This window comes from Gymnoscopelus braueri (genome assembly GCF_963280865.1).
Source record: "Gymnoscopelus braueri genome assembly, chromosome: 12".
Lineage (NCBI taxonomy): Eukaryota > Metazoa > Chordata > Actinopteri > Myctophiformes > Myctophidae > Gymnoscopelus > Gymnoscopelus braueri.
This window is the reverse complement of record NC_137614.1, coordinates 49,375,058-49,402,161: the sequence shown is the minus strand read 5'-3', so window position 1 is coordinate 49,402,161 and position 27,104 is coordinate 49,375,058. Positions and strand designations below refer to the sequence as shown.

The 27,104-nt window shown below is 42.5% G+C and overlaps 2 protein-coding genes across 2 annotated transcripts; both read left to right on the top strand.

Annotated features, from left to right (window-relative positions):
- Positions 1–25,777, top strand: LOC308096886 (deoxynucleoside triphosphate triphosphohydrolase SAMHD1-like). Its single transcript, XM_080444394.1, has 16 exons — positions 1–393; positions 3,288–3,351; positions 3,531–3,594; positions 14,718–14,878; positions 15,934–16,049; positions 16,968–17,038; positions 17,773–17,946; positions 18,197–18,297; positions 18,430–18,538; positions 19,095–19,186; positions 20,328–20,443; positions 21,863–22,029; positions 22,202–22,303; positions 23,243–23,347; positions 23,501–23,638; positions 25,599–25,777. Exons 1-16 carry the CDS (start codon positions 189–191, stop codon positions 25,692–25,694), a joined length of 1,881 nt encoding a protein of 626 aa, XP_080300520.1. The 5' UTR covers positions 1–188; the 3' UTR covers positions 25,695–25,777.
- On the top strand, positions 6,021–8,993 carry LOC308096887 (uncharacterized protein). The gene is made up of 4 exons (XM_080444395.1): positions 6,021–6,119; positions 7,160–7,246; positions 7,682–7,768; positions 7,953–8,993. The coding sequence occupies exons 1-4, from the start codon at positions 6,026–6,028 to the stop codon at positions 8,888–8,890; spliced, it is 1,206 nt and encodes a 401-aa protein (XP_080300521.1). The 5' UTR covers positions 6,021–6,025; the 3' UTR covers positions 8,891–8,993.
- Positions 25,778–27,104: the final 1,327 nt, after the last annotated feature.

The following is a 27,104-nucleotide window of genomic DNA, read 5'->3' as shown; positions in this document are numbered from 1 at the left end:
TCTCTCTCTCACTCTCTCACTCTCTCAGTTTCAGTCCCTTTCTGTCCGTCTGCGAGTGAACATGTACGGCGCTTTAGAAGCCCAAATAGTTTAAAAAACAACGATATCTGGTGTTAAAACTAAACCGTGTGGGTAAAGCTGCTTCATTTCGACGTTGTTTGGGACACGAAACTGAATCGACGACATCCATGGACAGTCGGAAACGTCAACACGCCTCAGCCGGAGATGGAGAGCCGTCAGACGGCTTCCAGACGCCGCAGAAGCGGGTGTCCTCCTCCGTCTCCGTCCTGCAGGACGCAGCCTTCATGGGCTGGGGAGTGGACGATGTGTGCGACTACCTGTACAGCCAAGGGCTGGAGCCGGAGGCTGGGCAGTGGGAGAGCAAGTTCAGAGGTGTGTGTGTGTGTGTGTGTGTGTGTGTGTGTGTGTGTGTGTGTGTGTTCTGTCTGGTGTGTGTTATGATAGTTAGGCCTGCCGCCTGTCACAATTATTACATAATTGTCTGATTGCAATTATTTTATGAACAAAGGGATTCTACTGTTGCGCTTCAGCCTTATAACGGCCAGTCCGGTGCGTCACAAGAGATGAACGCTGGAGCAACACGGACAATTTAAGCCTTTTATTTTTAGGTGCAATTATTACTTGCACGCACCTAAAAATAAAAGGCTTAAATTGTCCGTGTTGCTCCAGCGTTCATCTCTTCCTGCAATTATTTTATATAATCACAATATATTTTTTGCATAATCGTCATAATCAATTCCATGTTAAAACATTTCATATTTGTTTAAAAAAGGCAAAAATAGTGGAAATAGCAGATCTATAAGCTCAAAACCATCTGCCCTGTGCAACTTCTTTTTACGAAAGCTAAAAGCCAAACAGAAATTTATTTTTTGTTCATAATGGTCCATTAATTTTCAACGACAGAAACACAATTAAATTGTTAATCGCAATTATTTGAGTGATAATTAATTGTCAACTTAAATTTGTAATCGTGACAGCCCTAATGATAGTTAGGCTACTAGGTGTTAGACTTGACTTAAAAACTTTTCAGTTAAGTTATACGGTACTTTCATTTTAGCTCTAGCCTAACTGACTCGTTGGCGGTAGGCAGGGGTGTAGACTAGCCCTGGTTCAGAGCGTTAATGAGTTCCCTCTAACTCACTATCACTAACGCTCTGAACCAGGGCTAGGGTGTAGCCTTGCTTCTTGGACCGAGACTGACAGTTTGTCTGTAATCGATTATTTGACAATTTTGTGTATTATGCACAGTGGAAAAAGTATTACATTTGTAATAAAAAACAATACTGCAATGTAGAAAATACTCTTGTTACAAGTAAAAATCCAGAATTCCAAAAGTACAAGTAAAAGTACTAAAGTATTGGCATCAAAATATACTTAAAGTACCAGAAGTAAAAGTAGCCATTGTGCAGAATTCATTTCACAAGTTTTTAAATGTATAAAATGTATACATCTTTTGTAAAATAGATAATCTACTGTACAAGCTCACAATGTTGTGAGTTTGTAGATCGGCTATTTTCAAATAGCCAAAGTTTAAATAGGGCTGAAGTGGTAAATGTATGTTTTGTAATAATAATCCAAATCTACAAAGTAGCCTAACTAGTAATTAAAGTTTTCTAATAATTGTAGAGGAGTTAAAGGTAGGGTAAGTGATATCTTTTTGGTTAAAACAAAATTTTGTTAAAAGGTTAAAGCACTATATTCTGATAGTAATCATTGTTATAGAGTGTTTGTTCAGTAACAGGAGTCTCCCCGTCTCTCCAGCTCTTTAATAAACAGAAAATACATTTTCCGGTAGGTGTCAAAATCTCAGCCAATCAGGAGAAAGTACCCATTTTTAACGAAAATGCATTTTCTGTTTTATAAAGAGCTGGAGAGACAAGGAGACTCCTTTTACTGAACAAACACTCTATAGCAATGAGTACTATCAGAATATAGAGCTATTTAACACTTATTTTAACCAAAGAAAATCACTTACCCTACCTTTAATCATTAATCATGGTGTGTTTTGGCCGTAACATGAATTAAACCGATCAGAGTGTCATCTCCCGCGGTTTTTAAGAGCCAGGTGCAGCTGCACCTTGTGGATTGCGATTTAAATAACAGGTTTGGCAAGTTGGAGGAGAAGAGAACGATTTTCTGCCGAGTTTGTCGCAACACGTTGTGGCTTTGTAGATTGGCCTCCTTCTTGGGAAAAAAGAAGGGGGCCCAATATAGACCCCTGGGGGACTCCCAACTAGTTCAGATCAAGACGCCCATGTGCGCAAAGATGGGGCAAGTGCATTAGCTTCTTACACAACATGAGCGCTGGCTGTGAAAAGTCGAAAATACAGTGAAAAGTGAATAAATATCGGGGAAAAGTGAAAAAAAAGAGACAAGGAGACTCCTTTTACTGAACAAACACTCTATAGCAATGAGTACTATCAGAATATAGAGCTATTTAACACTTATTTTAACCAAAGAAAATCACTTACCCTACCTTTAAAAATACAACATTTGTCTCTCTCTGAGATGAAGTGGGGTAGAAGTTAGCCCCATTACGAACCGAGGTTCGTAAGAACAACGTTTTTTCTTCTGTGTTGTTTTTGGATTGTTGTTTGTGTTGGGCATGAGGACCCTCTTGAAAACAAGATGCTGCATAAAGAGTAATAAAAATAGTCTTCTTGGTCCAAGGTTGCTGGTGTGGTGTTGTATAACATTAGTGATGTCTGGAGAAGTAATTATACTCTAATTTTGCCACACATACAAAAACAAGTTGTCATGGTGGAGCATGTGCTGTAATATTTTATTTATTGAATGAATGTTTCATTCTGCAAGAGCAAGCAGAGATAGTTGAGCCATAGTTACATGAACATTACTTTATTGGCTGTCACATGGGCAATCACATTTCACTTGCCGTTCCCTGTGTAGTGCTTATGACAACACCAAACCTGACTGATGCATTAGACATAACTGTCTAATGTGGCAAAATCGTAGCCAACAGTCTAAACAACAATTTTACAACTATAGCCGTTTCACTAGTCAACACACTGCCGGCCCAGTGTTACAGCGAGGCTCATATTGAGCGTTTTTATACAAATAAGGGAGTTAAGCCTGAGGCCTTCTCCTATCAAGGTAATTAGAAAAGAACTAAGGTAGGGTCAGCCTGCATGCTGTCAATCAATCCAATCAATAAGTCAGTCAAAGCCAGTTGTGCTACTTGCCAGTTGTACATGGACACTGAGTAATATCTAAATTACCTTTTTGTATTTCTCTGTCTGTTCAAACAGATGAAAGAATCAATGGCTCGGCGCTTCGAAAACTCTCAGAAGAGCGCCTTGAGAAAATGAGCATGTAAGTATGTGTCCCGTATAGTTTGTTTGTTTTATGTTTTTCCTCATATTGAATGTGGTTGATAATATAGCTACTATGACTGTCAGATGCCAACAGTATGAGCTCTGAATCTGATGGCAAACTCACAGGTCCTTAATTTCTCTGTCTATGTCTCTCCCTCTGTCTGACTCTCTCTATAGCCCCCTTAGTGTGCGTCTATACATCCATCAGTGTCTCAGGAAGCTAACAGCAGAGCCTAACAAGGTAATGTGTTATGTGTGTCTTCTCAAAACTCTGACTTAGAAAGACAACTTTAAATGCTGTCAAGACAAAGAAAGCAAACTGAGAGATACCACGGCCAGTTTATGGGCCCAAATAACAAATACCAGAAGACAAACAAGATACCTCAGTGCTTTTGGTCTCAACTGTGACTGGGTGGAATTATGACCTTATTGAACTGTGGACACGCAGCACCGGTCAACAAATGGCTATTATTGGTAGGAATGGTCAGTTTCTAATAGCCTCTACACACTGTACGATATTTGACCCGATTTGCCTCTCGGGGATATTTTTTGGTGATCGCCGAGAAAACCACCGATCTCAGTCCAGATCGGGCGTTCCTCGGCGAGGTGTTGATCGCGCAGTGTGTAAGGTACTCCGAGAAGAAACACCCCGATAAATTGCGCTCGGCGAGCGGTTCCCGATAATTTTTACTTTTCTACCATGTTGGATATTTGGGCTTGTCGGACCCGATGAGAGCCGTGCTACACCCAATCAGAGCAATTGATAGAGTGAGCGAGCCTGATCAACGATAGAGGAATAGGGGCTTGCAGACAGAGAGAGAGAGAGAGAGAGAGAGAGAGAGAGAGCTGTGTGTGTGTGTGTGTGTGTGTGTGTGTGTGTGTGTGTGTGTGTGTGTGTGTGTGTGTGTGTGTGTGTGTGTGTGTGTGTGTGTGTGTGTGTGTGTGTGTGTGTGTGTGTGTGTGTGTGTGTGTGTGTGTGTGTGTGTGTGTGTGTGTGTGTGTGTGTGTGTGTGTGTGTGTGCGTGCGTGCGTGCGTGCGTGCGCGCGCGTGCGTGCGTATCTCTGAACAGTATTGCCAGGTTTTGCGCGAGAAATAAGCAACCAGGTCTATGAAAACAAGCCCAACATAGGCTGCATGAGCACTTTAAACCTATATACAAATAAAATAGCCGATCTACAAGCTCACAATGCGTCGCAAATATTTTCAAAGAAAAAAAGCAACATTAAGAAATAAAGCCAAATAAGCAACTACACTTTGGAAATAAGCTAAAAAGAAACGCAACCACCAATATTTTTTACAAGCAACTCGCTTATAATAAGCGGACACGGCAACACTGGTTGACTTTTGAAACTTTCGTTTCAGAGAGGGAGAGAGAGAGAGAGAGAGAAATACAGAGAAATTGAGAATGATTTAAATGTCAATCATTAGCGTCATACAACAAATGTATGTATTGGGTCGGGATCACATCATGGCGAAATATCTTGGAATCAGTGAACCCCTGTCGCCGACCAATCAATCGTGCGAGAATCACAACGATATATTTAGCCCGATTTCAAGAGAGAAACTTGTGCAATGTGAAATGCTTAACGATCTGTTCACTCGCCGACCATTTCAAATGTCGGGCAGTGTGTAGAGGTCTTAAGTGGCCAAAACAAGTTGTTGACATGTTGGCAAGAGATCTTAGCAAGAGAGTTCTTTGCTTTGTTGTATGAGAGGAGTTCAATTACATTATACAGTAATGTGTATAGGGCTGTCACGATCATGGCATTTTACTTGACGATTAATTGTCACGCAAATAATTGCGATTAACGATTAAATTGTGTTTCTGTTGTCGAACATTATTGGAATATTATAAATGAAAATGACATTTCTGTTTGGCTTTTGTCCTTCGTAACCAAAGGTTGCACAGGGCAGATTATGACAAATAACCAGTGGTGGGTGTGAGAGCCATTTGACTTTTTTTCTAATTTGATGATGTCACCACAGGGCGTCGTCAAGGCCAAGTTGCCACTGGCTGCGGGTACATGGACAGTTTCATTCGGAATGAATCCACTTCTATTCGGAATGAATGAATGGATGAATTCATTCAGAATAGAAATGCTCATGTAAACACCTCAATTGGAATAGAATATTCCATTCCAGTCTGACCCGAATGAATTTTCATTCGGGTTAGGAGGGGTGGTCTAGACCGTTTGAATCGGTATATATCAATCGGAATTGACCATATAAACACTTTATTCCAAACGCTCCTGTCTGTTTGGAATACATGCATTCCTTTGCGCATGTCCGTGCTTATTGGTGACGTTACAAGTAAACAGGAACCGGCATGCCAAAACACACGCTGCCTGGAGCAGAGAGCAGACTGAATGCAAAAAAAATGACGGCCCCAAAAACCACGAAACATAACTGGTCTGGGGTTGAAACAAACTTTTTGATAGATGTTTTGAAAGAGTTAAAGATTTATGAACACATGGATGGTCGTAAGGCAAGAAACGCGGAGTTGTTCGAAAAAGCTTGGGAGAAGTTTGTAGAGGCTGGCTTCAGACGAACCGTGGACCAAATGAAAAATAGATGGAAAGTGTTGAAGACCGCCTATTACAAAGCTAAAAGTCACAATGGCCAAAGCGGTTCTGACCCATCTAGTTTCTCATTTTTTGACCCGACGGACGACATGTTGGGACATCGTCCAATGGCGAACGTGGGTGTCCACGGCGTGGATATTGGTTTCGAGGATGCTCCTACACCAGAACATGATCTCATTGCTGGTAGGTTCAAACATAACATGACGTTACTATTCCCCTATTGTGTGTGTGTGTGTGTGTGTGTGTGTGTGTGTGTGTGTGTGTGTGTGTGTGTGTGTGTGTGTGTGTGTGTGTGTGTGTGTGTGTGTGTGTGTGTGTGTGTGTGTGTGTGTGTGTGTGTGTGTGTGTGTGTGAGAGAGAGAGAGAGAGAGATGCGCTTATTTTCACACATTTCAGAACTGTCCTAGTTGACTATTTTGTTGCATTAGAGCATTGGTTCTTAAAGTGTGCTCCGGGGACCCCCAGGGGTCCTTGAGGGAGTTCCAGGGGGTCCCCACTGGGACTTCAGTGCTGCTGTGCTGCGCTGAAGAGCAGTGCGCTCTCGGCATCCAACAGTTCGATGCCGCACAGTTGGATGCCGTACCGACATTCCATAGGCTAAATCAATGCATTTTCTGATCGCATCGCACAACTACCTAATACTAAAACTAACGGGGAATACCAGAAAATAATAATATTTTGACATGCGGGAAAAACGGTTGGTGCGGTATGCGGATATTGAAATTGGGTGATATAATTATTGCGGTTGGATAACGGATGGATAATTAATTTGTACCGCGGATTCGGATGACCATGAGAGGCCCAGCTAAATGATGGATAGGAACCAAATGGACCCATATGGGTCTGTAACTCTGACAGTGTAACAAATGAAACCAAATGGACCCTGACGGGTCCATTTGGTTCCATTTGTACACTCAGTTACATTAACATTGATTTTACAATATAAATTGGGGTCCCAGAGATATAAATGCCATTAAATGGGGGTCCGTAGCCTAATAATGCATGTCAAACTGGGAGTACCTGTAATGAAAATGGTTGAGAATCACTGCTAGAGCCTGGAAAATCTTCTCTTATGGGGGTCCTTTGGCATATCTTTTCAAATGGGGGTCCGTGGGCTAATAACTGACATTTTGGGGGTCCTTGACATGAAAAAGTTTGAGAAGCACTGCATTAGAGAGACGGTTACTACAACTTGTTATAACCGTTTTCCCCCCATCTCTCAGATGAGGATTCCAGCTTTGAAGAGACCACGGCAGATACGGAAGGCAGTGGTCCCAGTACCTCTGCACAGCCACGGACCACCAACCAAAGTAGGTTATGTGTGTTTGTTAGTTAGTTAAAGAAAACGGGTGCTGTAAAATTCAATTACATTTTAGATTAGTTTCTTTTGGGGGAAAAAACGTTAACATGTTCTATGAATTTAATGAAGATTTGTTTTTCTCAAGATGCACAATAAACACACAGTATGTACTCTGTAATCAATTTCAGTTGGTTCTTAGCTTAGTTTAATTGCATCATGATTATATTTGGTATTTTATTACCTGCTTAATGAAGACATTATACGTGTGTGTGTGTGTGTGTGTGTGTGTGTGTGTGTGTGTGTGTGTGTGTGTGTGTGTGTGTGTGTGTGTGCGTGTGTGCGTGCGTGTTTTCACACATTTCAGAACTGTCCTAGCTGACTATTTTGTTGCATTAGAGAGACGGTTACTACAACTTGTTATAACCGTTTTCCCCCCATCTCTCAGATGAGGATTCCAGCTTTGAAGAGACCACGGCAGATACGGAAGGCAGTGGTCCCAGTACCTCTGCACAGCCACGGACCACCAACAAAAGTAGGTTATGTGTGTTTGTTAGTTAAAGAAAACGGAAGAACGGAACGGAAGAAAATTGACTTTTCCACAATATTAAAAATGTCTGAGCTTGATATGTACATATTATGTCTTTTTAATAAATGTGGAAAATGAATCTCATACGATACATCAGACTAATTGATGTATTCCACAAATGCCCTTTTAGGACGAAGACCACCCTCATCTGCTTATGCTAAAGCTATTCAAACCTGGTCAACTGATCAACAGTCCTTCCAGAAGAAGATGCAAGAGGCTCAAAACAGCTGGATTGAAGAACAACAGGATAAGAACCATCAAAGGGAAGAGAGGGTCCTCTCGAGGTTCATGGAAGAAAGCTCCCGCTCAAACGAGCGTCTCATGTCTCAACTCTTTGATGGCCTTAAGTCTGTCTTCCCTCAAACCCCTCCATATCCTCAGGGCAGAGCTCCAGTATTCCCGTACCCCCCTCAGATGCCCCAGCATCCCTACCCAGGCTACGGTGGTCCTCCACACCAGTCCCAGCCTGCGCAGCATTCCAGGCATACAGACATATTCCAGCCGGCGCAGCATTCCAGGCCTACAGACATATTCCAGCCTCAGCCTGTGCAGCAGTCCAGGCCTACAGACATATTCCAGCCTGTGCAGCGTTCCAGGCCTACAGACATATTCCAGCCTCAGCCTGTGCAGCAGTCCAGGCCTACAGACATATTCCAGCCTCAGCCTGTGCAGTCTTCCAGGCCTACAGACATATTCCAGCCTGTGCAGCGTTCCAGGCCTACAGACATATTCCAGCCTGTGCAGCGTTCCAGGCCTACAGACATATTCCAGCCTGTGCAGTCTTCCAGGCCTACAGACATATTCCAGCCTGTGCAGTCTTCCAGGCCTACAGACATATTCCAGCCTGTGCAGTCTTCCAGGCCTACAGACATATTCCAGCCTGTGCAGCAGTCCAGACCTACAGACATATTCCAGCCTGTGCAGAAGTCCCAGCCTACACCCCAGCCCCAGCCTACACCCCAGCCCCAGCCTACACCCCAGCCCCAGCCTACACACCAGTCCCAGAACAACCCGAACTGCAGTGAAAGCGACTCTGACTCCAGCTATACCATCCTTGACCTAGGTTAAATATCAAGAAAAATGCATCAGTTCCAAATAGTTATTGCAGTCTTTTGTTGTCAATTGTTACTAGTTTTTCAGCAAAAGTGAGAACACTTTTTATTTGTTTAACAGAACTGTACTGTAACAGTACTATATAGTTTTTTTTTCCATTGTCTCTCTGAAGAAGAGATTATTCAGCTCTTTTAAGCATTGTTCTCTTTGCTCTGTTTGAAAAAAAGAAATAATTTTGATACTGCCTATATGTCTCTGAGGTTTTTGTATGTTTTATGTCAGGGGTCTTCAAGGGGTCCGGGACCCCTAGGGGGTCCTCAGAGTTACTGCAGGGGGGACGCCAAATCTTTGTGATAGGATTTTTGTATATTACAACAACCACTACAACCCTATAGCATCCCTATTCTGAGGAGAACTTTAGCCAAAAATAGCAGATCTACAGTTGTGAGCTTGTTGAGCTATTCAGCTATTTTCGGCAAAGAGGTTTGGTGTGGAAGGAAAAAAAGAGCAGACCAAGTTCAGAGCCAACAGTCAAGTTTACTAAGTATTGACAGTATGTGGTTAAATGTCTGAATTAATTACCATGAATCCAACATACAGATAGTCAAACAAGTACAGTATATGAATCTATCAAACAAGTATATGAATCTATTAAATCTATGAAAACGTTTTGTTTACAGTTTAGGTATTTAACAGACTCTTAATCCAGAACGATTTACAGTAAGCAAAGAAAAACATGAGGTAATACATGAATCATCAAATGCATAGAAATGGTAATCTAGGATCATAGGTGAACCAAGAACATATCAGTCTAAACAGTACAATATTTAAAGAAGAAAAACTATCTGTACATTGAAACTATATACTGTAGGATGCCAAGTCTACAAATGACCTGGCATCTGTCAACATAACATGCCATCTAAATTTCATTTTAGCCTTTGCATAAAACTGCAAGGTCGTTAAGGCTAATAATTTGAATTTATATAGCGCCTTTTCAAAGGACGCTTACTATACAAAACAAAAAAAGGGCAAGTGCTATGAGCTAAGGTGGAGTAAAAGTAAATGTGCAACAAAATTGTTGCAAATTATTTTGGAGTAAAACAAAAATCTCCCAGCTACGGGGGTCCTTGCCCTGAAAAACGTTGAAGATCTGTTTTATGTTGTGATGTGTTAATGGAGATGCCCTGTGCGGAGTGGGAAGTGAGTGGCCATATATGTGGTCAGAGCTGCCCTTGCACTGCTTCCTCTGTCACTGCACTGGGCATTCACTGGCTGGTTAGGCTGAATGAAAGTAGGCGTATGGTCAGCAGCCTCCTCCAACCAGCTGCTACTGGCGAAATCTTTCTCCCTCTCACAGAAATTGTGCAGTGCACAACAGGTGGAAATCATGGTAGGTGTAAAAGTGAAGTGAAAGTCACTTCTTTTTAGGAGTACCCGCCACCTCGACTTGAGCAGCCCGAAGGCCTGTTCTACCCCAACCCTGAGTGAGCTGAGGTAGACATTGAACGACTCCTGCTCTGGAGTCAGGCGAGGGGTCTTCATGTATCCCTTCAGCATCCAGTCCAGAAGGGGGTATGCTGGGTCTCCCACAATCATGAGGTTGATGTCCTCTCCCTCGATGTTCCTCACACACTATAAAACGGGAAGAATTAAGAATCAAAGTCAGCTTTATTGTCATTGTCATTGTCACAGGTTTACAGAAGAAGAAATTGGGTGAAATTCGTTTTTGTGCAAGTTCTGTCCTTTTTGTTATTTCCATAGAAAAAAAAACCCTTGGTGGGGGCAAGGGGAAAGAGAGATCAATCATATATTTGACTAAATGTGTGTATTTCACTAAATATATGTTGTTTGAAGGTGCAGTAGCAGGTATTATAGTGTTCCAGCATAATGACAATTAAACTAGCCTTACCTTGGGCAGCAGGTGAGCTCTTTGGAAGAGGTCCGAGTGGTGCAGCGCATTGGCGTCGTGTGCTCTACCTGGCATCTTACAACTTATGTTCCAGAAACTGGGGTGGGTGGGGGGGGGGGGGGGGAGGGGGCGATGTGTTATTATATACACATATTTATTATTATTATTATTAGGCTATTCGTTTATTGCTTGCCTTGTGTACAGTAATGGACAATAACAGTTGTGTTATAACTGCGTTATTCCATGGGAATGTGTTGGGATGGAAATGTATTTGTTGTATTATATTATTTATTATATTATGTGTGTAACATCATGGTAGATCTGGTCCAGAGCGTTAGAAGGAGTTCTCCTTAACGCTATGATACTTTAGAGCCGTTTCCCCGCACACCCGCGGTAGTGCCCCGCGGGTGTGCATGCAACAGCTCTAAAGTATCATAGCGTTAAGGAGAACTCCTTCTAACGCTCTGGACCAGATATACATGGTAGACATCGTTTCACTCCAATTGATTTTAAGCTGTTTGGTGAGTAGCTGATAAATACAGATACTGGTTAGCCCTTATGATGATCATGAGATGAGATAGATTACCTACCAGCATTTGTCGTCAACTACAGCCTGCAGCACGTAGGAGGGCCACCCTTTACGGTTGACAAAGTCACTGTACCCATCAGAGGGAGGAAGGATGGGAATATGAGTGCCATCTATAATTCCCAGTATTTGGGGGATATGATGAGCTGCCTCAAATCTTCGCGCCATCTCCATTGCCTCCTCATCATTTGGGACACGGATGAGTTGCCTAATCGGCCCACTGATCATGCCCTTGCAAAACATGTACACAAACTTCTTTACAGTGCTTTTCTGTATGCCAAATTGATTTGCTATCAGCCTATATTCTGCACAGCTCCCTAATTTGTACACGACAATGGCGATGCGCATCATCAAGGGAATTGGTGCCCTGACAGTCACCTCTTCTGGGGCCATGTACCTCTCCATTAAGGTGCACAAGCGAACAAATGACTGTCGGGTCATCCTGAAATCTTCCCTCCATTCAGTGTCGGTGTACTCTAGGAGGACAACCCGCTCCCACCAATCCTTGCTGCGGACTTTCATCCACTGGCCCCGGGTTTTTTTGGGCGGTGGAGGAGGTGGAGGAAGAGGCGTAAGGAGTGAAACGTTTGCCGCTTGTAAACTGTGATATTGCTGCCGAGTCTTATTCAAATACAGTATGAAAAAAACTAGCTGTTCGTATTGCTGTTTCATTAAACATAAGAACAGCAGGCCAAATGTTGTGGCCAGGATACGCTGTGCGTCATCCATTGTCAGGCAGATGTGGATACACAAAACAACCAAACAGGCAAGGGGCAGGCAAACTCTTAACTGTGGTGAGCAAGGGGTCGAAATCCAAGAGGGCAGTCAGCGAAGGCAGAGGTACCGGCAAGGGCTGGGCAAAAACGTAGTCTTTAACAAAACAGATCAGTAGGCCTATAGCAAAACACTTTAACTTGACTTTGGACAACGCTGGAGAGCTTGGGAAACACAAGACAATCTGGCAAGGGACAGGTTGGAGACTGAGGCTTAAGTACTGGCATGATTGCAGGGGAGTGAATGCAGGTGGTCACACTGGCATGCACCAGATCCAGACACATCTACACCCACTGTCAGAAAAACTCAAACTCATAACCAAAACTTTGTGCTCAAACAACCAATTCTTCTTCTTTTGTTATTATTTACCTCTGGCAAATCCTCCGAACCACTTTGCGCATGTCCAAAGTTATATTCCGAATGAATGCTTTGGGTCATGTAAACAAGGAATACTTTTATTCAGATCCCATGTAAACAGGTGAGTGGATCAGATTCCTCTATTCGGAATGAGTTCATTCAGAATGAATTCATTCTGAATGAATACATGATGGTCCATGTACCCGCACCCAATGTAACCAGGTCTGTAATCAAGGGCAGGTGTTGCTGATGGGAGGCAAACAGTTTTTTGACTGTGTTTAGGAGGGCTGTTGGTTTACTTAAGTAAAAGTATCAATTCTGCAATGTAGAAGTACTCCGTTACAAGTGAAGTGGATATCTGTAGACTAGGATATTCTATCACCAGGTGTATGGATGGAGGGAAAGACACTTAGTCCAGGCAGATCTTCAACCATCATCTGTTTATTTGCGTGCGGGAAGGTTACAGCATAGCAGTTAGCAGGCAGTCGGCTCCGTAGCCCTCATAGTTCAACTACTACCTCGCTCTCATCATCAGAACTCTCTCGCAGAACCCCCCTTAATATTACGACATGTCATATATATATTACTCTGACCCCCTCCCATCCTGAGAAGGGGCTCCCTCAAATCTGCTCAACATCTGGTTATTATCATTTGTTCTTTCTACAGTTGAATAACACCAAAACATGTTTGTTTTCCTTCGTTTCTGAGAAACCATATCTATTAATCATAATATTCTCTGGACACTTTTCCTATGACTTTTAGCTTCAGTTTTACGGTTTTATGGCTGTTTTATGGCTCGCTTTAGTTTTTACCTTAGCTCTCACTAAGGTCACTTTCCCACAGATTTTTTTTAGCTCTCCCAGCGTAGAGAAGGTCCCGGCTTTAAAGGATGTCAATACACCAGAGTGTTCCCATAAGGAAGTAACCAGAGAGGAAGTGTTAAAAACCCTAAATCCTTCATAAGCAACAGGTCACGATAACATCCCAGCCAGATTTTTACGAGATGCAGCTGACGTCATCACTTCCTGCATAACTCGTATAATAAACCGGTCAACCAACGTCACTTCCCACAAAAAAAAATACTCATATATGAACAGATATAAAATTACACAACATCACACAAGTTACTGTATGAATTTCAATCCAGGAAATCACATTAAACAGACCTGAAACAAACCTGTCTACTATATCTTATGGATCATATAAAGAAATAAGTGGACATAGTAGGTACTGTGGCATGGTTATGCTTGATTTACAGACGGCATTTGACACTGTAAATCACAGTATTCTACATTGGGATGGCTTGAGGCCTTAGGCTTCAACACCACAGTGATCAAATGGGTAAGGAAGATGGAGAACAAGTGGTGAGAGTAAATGGCAGTGTCCTCACCACAACTATTAACATGCACTCAAGGCAGCATTCTAGGTCCTCCTTTCTTGCGGACGACTCAGCCCTCTTAGTCTCGCACAAAGACAAATTAGCAAATTAAATGCTTAGCGCAGAACTATCCAAAGTCAGTTTTATTAATACCACTTTCTGCCACTACACATGTAAAAGTCCAGTATTAAAATTGTACTTGAGTAAAAGTACAAAAGTATTAGTGTCAAAATGTACTTAAAGTACCAAAAGTAAAAGTACTAAAATGTTTGAAAATAGCCTTGGTTTAAAATAGGGCAAGTGGTTATTTTTTGTTTTATAATGTAATAATTTATATCTGCTAGTAACTAAAGTTTTCAAATAATTGTAGTGGAGTAAATATTATTAACAATATTTGCCTCTGAGATGTAGTGGAGTAGAAGTAAAAGTACTGACATTTTGAAATACTTGAGTCCAGTAAAGTAAATACCTCAAAATTGTACAGTGCAGTGCAAGTACAGTACTTGAGTAAATGTACTTAGTTACTTTACACCACTACAAATAACACATATTTAATTACTTTATACTGAAAAATAAACATTAATAGTGGAAATAGCCGATCTACAAGCTCAAAACACGTCGAATCGCAGATATTTGATTATCTCAAATAATATCGATTATGTAATAATTGTGACAGGCCTAATAATGTGTTACACTTCTTCCACCATTTTGGTATTCCTTGTTGAGCTTAACACTTCCAAGTTGTAATAAATATATCTAAAAGGAATACTGTACTCATTTTGTTAATTTATCAGATTGTGAGAGTCTTAACTTAATTGTTTTTCTTGTTCTCCGTCAGGTTTTTAATGACCCCATCCACCATCACATTGAGTTGCACCCTGTTCTCATCAGGATCATTGACACACCCCAGTTCCAAAGACTTCGCAACATCAAGCAGCTGGGAGGGGCATACTTGGTGTTCCCCGGAGCTTCCCACAATCGCTTCGAGCACAGCATAGGGTAGGTCAAACTGTTTCCCAAACAGTGGGCCGGGACCCACTTGGGTCGCGAGCAAAAAAGTTTGCGAACCACTGGGGTAGGGTATGACTGTATGTATTTCATATAGGTATCTATTTTAGTGGGGTTAAGCATGTACCACAACAATGCCACTGCTGTGTACTGTAGAAAAATATCAGGCTTAAATTGTATCCATACAGCTTCACCAGTTTCAAAATATTTGGGGTGTTTACGTGAGGGAGAATCTTTATTTAGAATCTTTTTTGATGCCAAACACACACACACACACACACACACACACACACACACACACACACACACACACACACACACACACACACACACACACACTGTGTGTGTGTCTCTCTCTCTCTCTCTCTCTCTCTCTCTCTCTCTCTCTCTCTCTCTCTCTCTCTCTCTCTCTCTCTCTCTCTCTCTCTCTCTCTCTCTCTCTCTCTCTCTCTCTCTCTCTCTCTCTCTCTCTCTCTCTCTCTCTCTCTCTCCAGGATCTAATAAAGCTGTTTATCGGTCACTTGCTGATATTGTGTTTGTGTGTGGCTGTTGCATTTAAAGTTTACCGTTATATCCGGAATGCAGAGGTTGTAAAACCATTTATTGTTATTCGCAGATCAAATTTAAAATGCAAATTAGGGAATACCCATGCGGGGATATGCGCACATGATCTGGCAACCCGGGAGCCAGCGAACACAAAAACGCTAATAAACAGCTGACAGTTGGGGAAAGCGAAAAACGGGCTTCGCTGTTCCGTGCACATGGTAATGGTCAATGGCTGTGCGCAAATGCAAATCAATTGCTCCAGCCACTGAGGAGTACCGGGGAGAAGAGATTTGTAGAATTATAGTAGGAAGTGACGTGAAAAAAAGACAAGGCACATAATCATTCAGGAATAATAAAACAGACCTTGTGTCGAAACGTTAATAAAGCCTTGACTGGAAGCTTCTTTTAAATTTACAGTGTGCAGACTTTATTATTTCTTATATAATCATTCAGCTCCCCTTATTGATGTGAGATGTTGTCTTGTTAATGTGCTGTTGCAGGGTGGGGCACCTTGCAGGAATGCTGGTACAAGCTTTAAATGAGAGGCAACCGGAGCTGCTCATCTCCCTGAGAGACATCCTTTGTGTACAGATTGCTGGACTCTGCCATGACCTGGGTAAGACCACACTGCAACTGCCATCCTCACACACAGAGGCTCATAAGGCTTTTAGACCAGGGGTCTAAGTCTTCAACGGGGGGCCCCTAGAGGGTCCTACAGAGTTACTACTTTTTTGTGTGATAGGAACTTCTTTTTTTTTTACATTAACCACATGAACCCTAGAATCCCTACTCTTAGGGGGACATTAGCCAAAAATAGCAGATCTCCAAGCACAAAACGGAGGCGCTGCGAGGCGTTTAATCTGCAACACAAAGTTTAATCTGCAACACAATTGTGTTCAATATGTATAGGGGGTCCCTGCTTTATCTCTCTCTCTCAGCTAAGTGGTCCTTGGCCTGAAAAACGTTTAGAGTGTTAACCAATTAAACCCTATTTACTTAATTGGCCGGGGTCCCCAGGATATCCATACTAAGTCCCCTCCTTTTTCCCTCCACACCAAACCTCTTCGCTGAAAGTAGGTGTTCTACCCGTTGTGAGCTTGTAGATCGGCTGTTTTCGACAGATGTTCTCATATGACATGCCCAGACTGTGGGACAGCCATGAGGTTAATTGAAGAGTGTGGTTGAAGTGCAAAATCAACTTTACCAAAAAACTGAAGTCAACATTCCGCTTGCAATTACATAAAAAACATCTCTCCTTATTCACCTGTTTCCTAGGCTGTGTGTTTTCCACTTCCTGTCGATTTCATTGGATATCATTGGTCATCTGACCAGTTTCAATGGATTTCATTGGATCAAATCGACAGGAAGTGGAAAACACACAGCCTAGGAAACCGGTGAACATATTCACACGGCGGCCATTTTGGAATTTAACATTGAAAGTGCCACCCTGTTGCCGTGGCAACCGGGGTGGCACTTCATTGACTTAATAGCAACATGGCCGCCGTGTGAATATGGTCTATTCTTCCATATGCAGGACATGGTCCTTTCAGCCACATGTTTGATAGGAAGTTCATCCCCGAGGCGCGACCAGGATATAATTGGAAGGTAAGAAATGACCCCAGTACCGACTCATTTTATTGTTACGGGTTGCCTCATTTCATTAATGTATTTACCCGTTTCGTTTTCAATACAGTCAAAGAAAGAAAATGGAGCATTGTAGTAGTTAAGACAGGCAAACTGGCCCCACGCTTTATCAACCAAGCCTACTTGGTTTTAAAATTGAAGATTACTAAAGTAAGAAGACAGTTTTTCATTACAAAAATGTATATGTGACAACTCTGTGCACGGCGCACACAATAGGAGGCTTCAATGGTCGCATTAACTTACTGCCCGTCCTCATGAAAACGGACCATGCAGTCATTACAGATGACACAAATACATTTTCGCCATTCGACATGCCGGAAAACAAAAACATAATTTTCCCATTCTGCTATCTTCTGTATTGTCCTCTCTATCCCGAACTCATTCCAATATACTATAATTTCGTCTCTCGTTAGAAGAGGGACATGTAGACGGGTAAAACCAGGCTAGTAGGCAACGCAGCTGCAGCTAATAACATTTTATGATGCATGTCAGATTTAGTTGCGACCAAAACCATGGGTGTGCCAGTGTGCAAGCATAGACCGTAGTCAACAGTATTGTCAACATTTTGATATGATTGTCTGGGCGTCTCCTACATGTTCAGCACCAAAGATGTGTGATGCGCCACTTTCCAGTTATACAGTATATTCATGTTTCTGTCATACCTGTGTGTGTGTGTGTGTGTGTGTGTCTTACAGCATGAGACTGCGTCCCTGGCCATGTTTGACTACATGGTGAGTGACAATAAACGGGCCCTGGAGTCAGTGATGGAACGTCATGGCCTGGTGTTGCCGGACGACCTAATTTTCATCAAGGAGCAAATCGCCGGAGGACCCCTCGACACCTCTGCCTCTCTCAGCCAGGGGGCGCCGGTCAGTCATACAGTAACTACCCTGCCACAGACACAATGCATGGATAGTTCTCAGTCTCCACGACTGATTTCTGTCATTTGGAATCCAGAGAGTCCAACGTGTCTTTCTTGACACTTGAGAAAATGTTGAACAATGTGAAATTCTTTATTCTCTATTCTTTATTGTGACTCCTTATAACACTTTATTTTGTAACACACTGAGATGTGACAGTCTGTGTCTGATGTGCTAGTTGTGCCGTTGTTCTCCACAGTGGCCTTACAAAGGTCGTCCAAAAGAGAAGTCTTTCCTGTACGAGATCGTGGCCAACAAACGGACCGAAATCGATGTGGACAAGTGGGACTACTTTGCCAGGTAGGATTCTTTTTGTCCTCTTTGTCCACCAGTGTTGTGGTGGAAGGACGAACGGCAACATCGATTCGATATTCTTTTGATTAGTATTATGCCTTCATTTATGTGATTTCTATTGTCCTCGTCTGTTCTCAGGGACTGCTACCACCTTGGCATCCAAAATAACTTTGACTATCGCCGCTTCCTCAAGTTTGCCCGGGTGTGCGAGTGGGAAGGAGAGAAGCAGATCTGCACTAGAGACAAGGTCCTGACCATGCAGCACTTTCACTTTTTGATTCATAACAATAACCCATTCTGACGGTTGGGTAACAATACTATTTGTAATTTGTAAAGAGATAGTTATTCTCGTTATAACCCTAACCCTCGTCCAATTGTGTTGTAAATGTTGATAGATTTTACCCCATAAAAAGTCTCTTATAACATTTTGGTGAGAAATAAGCTATGCAGTTAGTTAATTTCACATTTACAATGGCGTGTCAACAATATTCACAGTTCGGACCTTCCCTGCGTTTGCATAGCAACTTCCTTGTTTGTGCAGGCAGCGGTGGCCTTCGTTCTTGTGGCAATTATTCTTGTAGTAAATTGTTATTAAAAACTGTTTAATTAGGATATGTCTGTGATGTTCACATTGCCATATTTGCAAAGCGTTGTATAAATGCAAGGCAGTGGTTTGTTGTGATTTTAGAACTGCTAAGGTGCATTGTTAGGCTTGAAGTGGAGCGGCTTGGCTGTTCTAATCTGAAGTCACTTAAAAGCATGGCCTCTTGGGTCTTATAACTTGAATGAATTATTTTCAACAGGAGGTATTTAATCTGTACAACCTGTTCCACACCAGAAACAGCCTCCACAGACTAGCGTACCAGCACCCAGTGGGAAACATCATCGAGACCATGTAAGTACTCACTGCACGCAAAGGTTGTTATAGGTTTTCGCTCATCTACTTTTGTTTGTTTTATTTAACCACTTAAAACCTTGACCGGATTCCCAAGGGCCCTACACTAAATATCTTCACCGAAAATAGCTACAAGCGATCTACAAGCTCACAATGTATCACGTTGGAGCGCGTCGTGAGCTTGCAGATGTGCTATTTTCGGTCGATGCTAGGTTTTAAGTGGTTAACTCTAATAACTTTGCCTGCACACTGGCACCTTGATAACACCATTGGTTTAGTCTCGTACCAAGGGCGTACCGTCATAGAGGCCAATGGGGCCATGGCCCGGTCTGGAAAATTCTGCTCCCCTATTTTTTAATATATATTAAAAAAAAAAAAGGCGGCTGCGGCGCAGTAGCTCCGCAGCCTCCGCCCACCCCACCGTTCCCATTGTCAAGCGGCCCCAGCCAGACATGCTAATTGCCTCTAATAAACAAGTCATCTCTGTGGTTGTGTTAAACATGTTCTACAGGTTTTGGCTCTGCCGTCTGCCCTTATTGAAATGAAGGGTCGCTATGCTGTGATCGACTCCCTCGTCCTGTGTGCACTAACAGTCACTGCATGCACTGAATACCAGTGGTGGAAAAAGTACTCAATTTTTTTACTTAAACAAAAGTATCAATTCTGCGATGTAAAAATACTCTGTTACAAGTAAAAGTAAGGTATTCAAAATGTACTTGAGTAAAAGTAGAAAAGTATTGGTATCAAAATGTATTTAAAGTACCAAAAGTAAAAGTAGGCTACTCATTATGCAGAAGGTCCCATTTTCACACGTTTTCAAATACTTAAGTAAAACATTTGAGGATGGAACACACTGAGGGATGGGTAGAGTGTTGTTAATGTTGTTTTATGGTCATTTAATGAATTAATTAAGCAAAAAAAATCGCGCGCGTACATGCCCGCGACGCAGTGGGTGGGGGGCCGGGGGGAAGGGGGGAGTCATTAACAATCTTGCCCGGTCCACGTTAGAACCCACCGTACGCGCCTGTCTCGTACCGTATGTTTTGTCGCCATCGGTGAGTGATTCCCATGTTATGCAATCCACAGAAAAATAAAATGAAAACAATAATAGACAATGTGCTTTTGTGGTGTGGTTGTGCAGGATTACAGAGGCCTTCATAAAAGCAGACCCACACATCCAGATACAAGGCTCAGGGGAGAGAATGTTTACGCTCTCCACAGCCATCGACGACATGGAGGCCTACACCAAGCTGACGGGTGAGTAGAGGCCATCTGTACTGTGAGACTCATGTTTGTAGAACACCATGAAATACAACACATTGATTGCCATGATAAACCTGCCTCGTCTGTGCCACTTGTGGTAAATGTCAAATCACATGCCACATCTTTGCCTGTACTTGTGCAATGAAATAAATGGTTTGTTATTCAAGTTATTCAATCACCTGATTTCATTTACTGTAATGTTTCTAAGCCTAACCCTGACAGCCAAAGCTGTCAACAGATAAGGGAGGTGTTCCAACACATTAATAATTTCAACACAAACCATAACCTTTGCGCGCGCACCCACACACCCACACACACACACACACACACACACACACACACACACACACACACACACACACACACACACACACACACAGACAGACATGGAATAAGTGGGTTATTAATTAGTCTAGAGCTAGACCGATATATCAGTCTGGACGATATACAGTATGAGCCATAATTTGACTTTTACAGGTTTTGGTAATTTTGTAGCCAATGTGTTCAGATTTTTTAACCACTTTTAAACTGGTTATTTTTCAGGATTGAAATTCAAAAATAGCAAAAGTAGAAGATCCACAAGCGTTTTGATCTTGTGGATCTGCTACTTTTGATACTTTTGTGACTCTGCAGTATGATCTGTAGGGCGCTAATTTAAGAAATAACACAAAAAGTTTGAATATGGAGGTTTCTGCCCGACAGCAACGATATGTTAGCCTGGTATCCAGCCTGCTTCGCTACGTTCGGCTGACTTTTTTTTCTCTCTTCGCTTCTCAGTCTGGAAAGCCTCCTATCTCCAAGGGAGGCGGGACATGCCAAAAGCTTCGAAACCTAACGTGGCTTCTGATTGGTCTGTGGTGCGGGGCGGGACCAAAAAAACAGTGTGATCGTTGTGATTCGTCATTCGTTTGAACAACATCCAATCAGCAACGACGTTGCCCAACGTAACATACGACGTTGCCCAACGTAACATATGTAGTTCCAGTGTAGTTCTGCAAAACCTTCCAATGGGAGGCTTTCCAGACTGAGAAGCGAAGAGAGAAAAAAAAGTCAGCCGAACGTAGCGAAGCAGGCTGGATACCAGGCTAACGATATGTAGCTAAAATCCAAAATGACACAGATGCTTCACTGGATTGAATGGGTTAAGAGTGTGGACAACGAAGTGGAAATAATGATGGCAGACTTGGCAGTATGACATTTCTGTTAGCCGTTTTACACAGATAAATGGAAACCATTCAATGATTATGCAAAATAATTGCAATCAGGTGATTATGTAATAAATTGTGACAGCCCAAGTTGATTTGCAGTTTTGCGTTACATAGCGTAAGTCAGGTCAACAGAGGCGATGGATGACCTCTGTTATCTTGGGTCTGACCATTGTGCTCCTCTGTGCCTGGTGTGTCCATGTTGTAGATCACGTGTTCGAGCGGATCCTCTACTCGTCCAATCCGAAGCTGGCAGAGGCCAAGGAAATACTGTCCAACATTGTTCACAGACGTCTCTACAAGTGTGTGGGTCAAACCCAAAAAGAGATACCTGAGAAACCAGAGGAACCAGAGGAACCCATCAAAGTCACTAAGGTGTGTGTGCTCTACTTACCTACTGTATATATTTAGTTTAACTAAAATCCGTAGCCCAAAATCCGGTACACCAGGTTGAAATTGTTTTACTGTACCTCCGTGCTGTTTACATTTTTGACAAATAAAGTATTCAATCAAGCGGTTCTCTTACCCTTCTCTGTTGCTCCATAAGGAGCTGCGTAAGCAATGGGCAGAGGAAATAGCCAGAGTCAAGCCTCAGCAGCCGTCTGGACACAAGGATGTTGAGCTGCAGCCAGAGGACCTGGTGATCCATGTGAGTATCTAGTCCAGTGATTGTCAACACCTCTAGTGTTAATTTAGCTCTGACACCATGTTGAGAACCAGTGATACATCTAGCCCAGTCGTTCCCAAACCTTTTAGCTCCCAAAAGAGACATTTTGATGTTGCCCCAGGACTCAACTTAGTGAAAATAGCCTAAAATCTACAAGCTTGTGAGTTTGTAGATTTTTTTATGTATTTATGGGGAAAAAAATGGAAAAGGAATTGTTTCAGTCTCTTTTTTTAAAATAATAAAACAAAATGTAGCAAAGGAGAGAGAAAATTGATATTTACTTACAACCCATAAAAATGGGGCCACGACCCAAACATGGGTCCCGACCCAGTGTTTGAGAACCAGTGATCTAGTCTCCTGTGTTTTTACATTGTGGCTCTGTAGGAGGCAGTACTGTCTAAAAGAGGGTCTGCCTGTGTGTCTGTGTTTGTCCGGGGCTAATCTCACAAGCCGCCTGACTGATCACCGTGCTCACTGCCAATGAAGTACCTTCACATTTTGGGTTGTGTTTCCACTAATGGAAGGAAGCCAATGGCCTTCAGATCAGGATGAAAAGGTTATTCGTCATTATTCGTCATCGATTTGTCATAGATGACTGGCCTCACAGACTGGCCACATGAAGCCCGAGATACACACCATTATTAGACCTTGTTTTGCCACCTAACCAGCTTTATTTGTCCTGGGCGAGGGGATTGATTAAATAGGGATACTATAACCTCTACAGCAAGGGTTCCCAAACTTTTACATTTCAGGGACCCCCGCAAGGAAATGCTATTTTCTCCCTGTGATTAAGAAGGCTGGAGATGCCATGTGAAATATTTATTTATTTATAATATTTACTCAAATATTGGGAAGCAATTTTTGCCTGGTGTTCTTGTTCAAAAGCCTATTTAACTAGCCTTTTCTCTCGCCGTTTCTTAGGTGATTAACTTCAACTATGGGATGAAAGAGAAGGACCCCATCAGTGAAATGCGCTTCTACTCCAAGGTCGACCCCACCCAAGTCTTCAAAATCCGCAAGGAACAGGTCAGACTTCAACACAACTTCAATTGAGTTCTTTTCAAAAAAGCGTTTGCATTTAATGCCTTCTTAACAGCATTGATTGGAAGTTGTACCACTTGTGTTCCCCTTGTTATTGTTCTAATTGGTTCCTGTACCCCACTGTATCTATTATTTAAGGTGTCTAAGCTGCTCCCTGAGCACTTTGCAGAGCAGATCATCAGAGTCTACTGTAAGAAGACTGATGAGCGGAGCCTGGAGGCTGCCAAGAAGCACTTGGGCAAGTGGTGTAAGGACAACAACTTCTCCAAACCTCAGGTAATACAGAGAACACTCTAATATCTGACCAATGCCACTTTCTCAAATGAACTAGGGATGTTCGATAATGGCTTTTTCCAACTCCTAATTTCCGATACCGATATCAACCGATATATGCGGGCTTTTTCACCAATAGTCAACTAATTGTCAGGTAACAGCATCACATATCTAATAAAATAAGCGTCTACTGCAGTAGTAAAGAGAGTTTGTTTGATCAGTGAATATTTCCTGGAATATTTCTAACTGGAACACAAATAAAAAGCAGAATGATTAAACATTCTCCGCAAACACCTTGGGAAGAGGAGGGGAGGCTCCCCCCGTCGTGAATAGAAGCGTCATCAACACGTCCACACGCTGAATGTAAATTCACCGGACAATCACCTCGTCCATTCACACATAGGGTGGTTTGAGCCCGAGTCCAACACGGGTCCAATTTTGACAACCCGCACCCGCCCCGCCCGTCAATAATCAGTTCCGTAGACCGACCCGTCACCCGTGATTATATCAAAATACAAACCAGACCCGCTCTGCCTGTCAAATAATGTAACCCGTTGTTACATGCAGTAAATAGCCTACAGACAGTCACTCAATTTAAAAGTGTGTTAAAACGCAAGATGGCAGCCTTCAACAGTGGTCAGGTTCGTTCAGAAATCTGCACGTCAAGTGAAGAATGGAGAAGCGAGCTTTCCATATAGCCACGCCCATACACGCAGTACACACGTGTTGACGTTTTCATTGTCAGATGGTTTTAATTTGAAGGTTGAACAGGATGTTCAATGTGTTTTTGTGAGTTAAGACAACTGACCGGCGTGCGCTATGCCGGCGTTCTGTGTTAAGTTACACAAGTGACGTTGTTTGGGCGGAAACAGTGCTCTCTGATTTTCACAGTAAAATGTTACCCACCCGCCCACCCGCGTTTAGTTCAGTACTGCCCGTCCCCGTGAACTTATAAAAGTATATTTTTCACCTGTCAAACGTGGGTACCCGTCGGGTACCTGGCCCGTTGCAGGACTCTGGTTTGAGCCTAATCGGACATTACCCAGACTTAAGTTAAGGGTCCTGCCAGCATAAAGTCTGTTGCATGTCCGATCCTTCTGATCCGGAAAGTTGCGTACATACATTCAGCCTCTCCGAAAACGTCCATAATACGGTGCATGTCTGAAAGTGGCTCAAGGTAGGGTGCCATTTGTGTGTACACTACTGTTTTTGATGGGTTCCTAAAGGCAATAATTAAGATGGGGTGGTGATACCTAGCTGCATCTGCATAGGTCAGCCATATGTTAATACAGATACAAATTCTCAGTCGCTACAACTGATTTGATTAGTTATTTGGATTCTATAACACGGCTGCTCTGCACCATATGACTGGTACGAGTCAAGCCTCGCAGTAATAATAGACGTTTTATTTTAAGATGAAAGAGCATGTGAATTGGTCAAACGATCAACTATCAAACTACTAGTAATACTACTAGCAATAGAATACATGTTCTGAAGGATCTTCCACAAACTCTAATGTCTCATATATTTCATACAAGCAAAGGTTAAATCCTCAATCTGTGCTTTCTACTGATTATACACGGTACATGTATGTATAACGGCAGTGAACATACTGTAGGTATATAGAACGATGATTCCAAAACCATCATTTTTCATATTATGCTGATAATAGTTTAGGAAACAGAATCCTATTGTGGGGTCTTCTTTCTTGCTATTTCACAAATTGCAGATTGAGACTTTGTCACTGATTGTGACATAGTCTTGAGATTTTCTTTTTTGCTTTAATCCCCGTGTTAATACCGTATGTCCTTCAGTTCACGTTGAATTGTGTTTCATTTTGTTTCATTTTGTTTCATTCAACATTTAAACCATGTAATCAACACCACGTAATCCAGACAACACATTACATGCAATTAATCAATTAACTTTATTAAATAACCTTGATAATGTCCTTTCTGTGCAGGACGGAGATGTAACCACGCCCGAGCTCACCCCTCTGAAAAAGAACGGGGCGAACAACACGCAGAGCGGGCAGGGGAGCGCCAAAAGGCTGTTCTAGTGAGGGAACCAGGGCAAGTGTCCCAATCACACACCCCCCCTACCCACCACCCCATCTGCTATAGACCATATTCACACGGCGGCCATGTTTCTATGAAGTCAATGAAAGTAGCCACCCCGGGTGGCGGCACTTTCAATGTTAAATTCCAATATGGCCGCCGTGTGAATATGGTCTTTGAAACTGTTGTCACTTTGATGTCTCTGATGTTGTCACTTTGAAGTCTATTTGTCTACCAGTAGAGGGAGTTGGTGAGCAGTGTGAGGAAAGAGAATCATGTGTGCTATTTTGAGGTGTGAATCACTTTTTTTACTGAAAAAAATATTTAGCTTTTTTTACTCTCTAAAACAAAACAAAAATATATTTGTCACCCTAATCAGAGAAGTGCCTTCTTTAAAATAAAGCTGGTGAGGAATGCACAGGTACAATAGGGCCTGTACAAAAAATAAGTGTCCAATTCCAAGGATTTTGCTTTCTAATTTTATTTTTTTATTTTTTATATCATTTTAAATTGAGGATTATTACGGTGGCATTTAATTTGTCCCCATGTGTTAATTCATTATCGGTCAAAGTTACTCCAGACAATCTTAGCTGAACGACTGTATATTTAATTCAGTGCAATGTATTTTTTTAAAGGCTGCATATATATATACATACATGCGTACTAGTGATGCGCGGGCCGACCCGTTACCCGCAGGTCCCACGGGTCAACCCGAGGGGCGGGCGGACGAGTCAAGATTTTAGAGGCAATTATGCGGGCTGCGGGTGTAGCGGGTCGATACCGCTCTCACACGCAAAAAAAGAAATCACATGCTCTTTTTTTGTCTTTATTCCTAATAAGAATAAGAAAAATAACAATAAAACAGTTTGAATACACTTGGGGTATATACTTGAGGATAGATTGTTTAAGAATACTCGATGTTGTCGAGGGGAAAGGCTTCCAGAATCCACACCGTGCCCTGTCGTCAAACAATGACAGCGCGCCGAGAGAGAATGTACGCTGAGGTAACCGGAACGATCCCCCCAAAACACACTCGCCCCCAGTGGCGCGGGAAGGGGGGGGCTATGGGGGCTGCAGCCCCCCTGGTGATGGGAGCAGCCCCCCTGGTGATGGGAAGAAAAAAAAAAAAGAAGAAAAAAAAGTTTTATTTTATTTTATTTTTTATAATATATATATATTTTATGGATCATAGCAGTCTGTTACGGTCATGGATGAACTTCAACCTGGTGTTTACACTGTCTTTCTGCCTTTTTGTGTGGGGAAAAACACAGAAAACCCCCAAAAAAATCGCAAAAAAATCGCGGGCCCGCGCGACGCGCGCTCCGCGCAACGCGCGGGCGCAAGGAGTCCCCCCCGACGCACAGCCCCCCTAGGTATTAAAGACTTCCCGCGCGCCTGCTCGCCCCCATTTT

What these genes read in the sequence shown, in the direction of transcription:
- LOC308096886 (XM_080444394.1), top strand. Translation starts at nt 189, where the DNA reads ATGGACAGTCGGAAACGTCAACACGCCTCAGCCGGAGATGGAGAGCCG. An exon ending in CGCCTTGAGAAAATGAGCAT is followed by an intron (nt 3,352 to 3,530) that starts GTAAGTATGTGT and finishes CTCTCTCTATAG; the next exon opens with CCCCCTTAGTGTGCGTCTAT. An exon ending in GGAAACATCATCGAGACCAT is followed by an intron (nt 19,187 to 20,327) that starts GTAAGTACTCAC and finishes GTGGTTGTGCAG; the next exon opens with GATTACAGAGGCCTTCATAA.
- LOC308096887 (XM_080444395.1), top strand. Translation starts at nt 6,026, where the DNA reads ATGTTGGGACATCGTCCAATGGCGAACGTGGGTGTCCACGGCGTGGAT. An exon ending in GCCACGGACCACCAACCAAA is followed by an intron (nt 7,247 to 7,681) that starts GTAGGTTATGTG and finishes CCCATCTCTCAG; the next exon opens with ATGAGGATTCCAGCTTTGAA. An exon ending in GCCACGGACCACCAACAAAA is followed by an intron (nt 7,769 to 7,952) that starts GTAGGTTATGTG and finishes ATGCCCTTTTAG; the next exon opens with GACGAAGACCACCCTCATCT.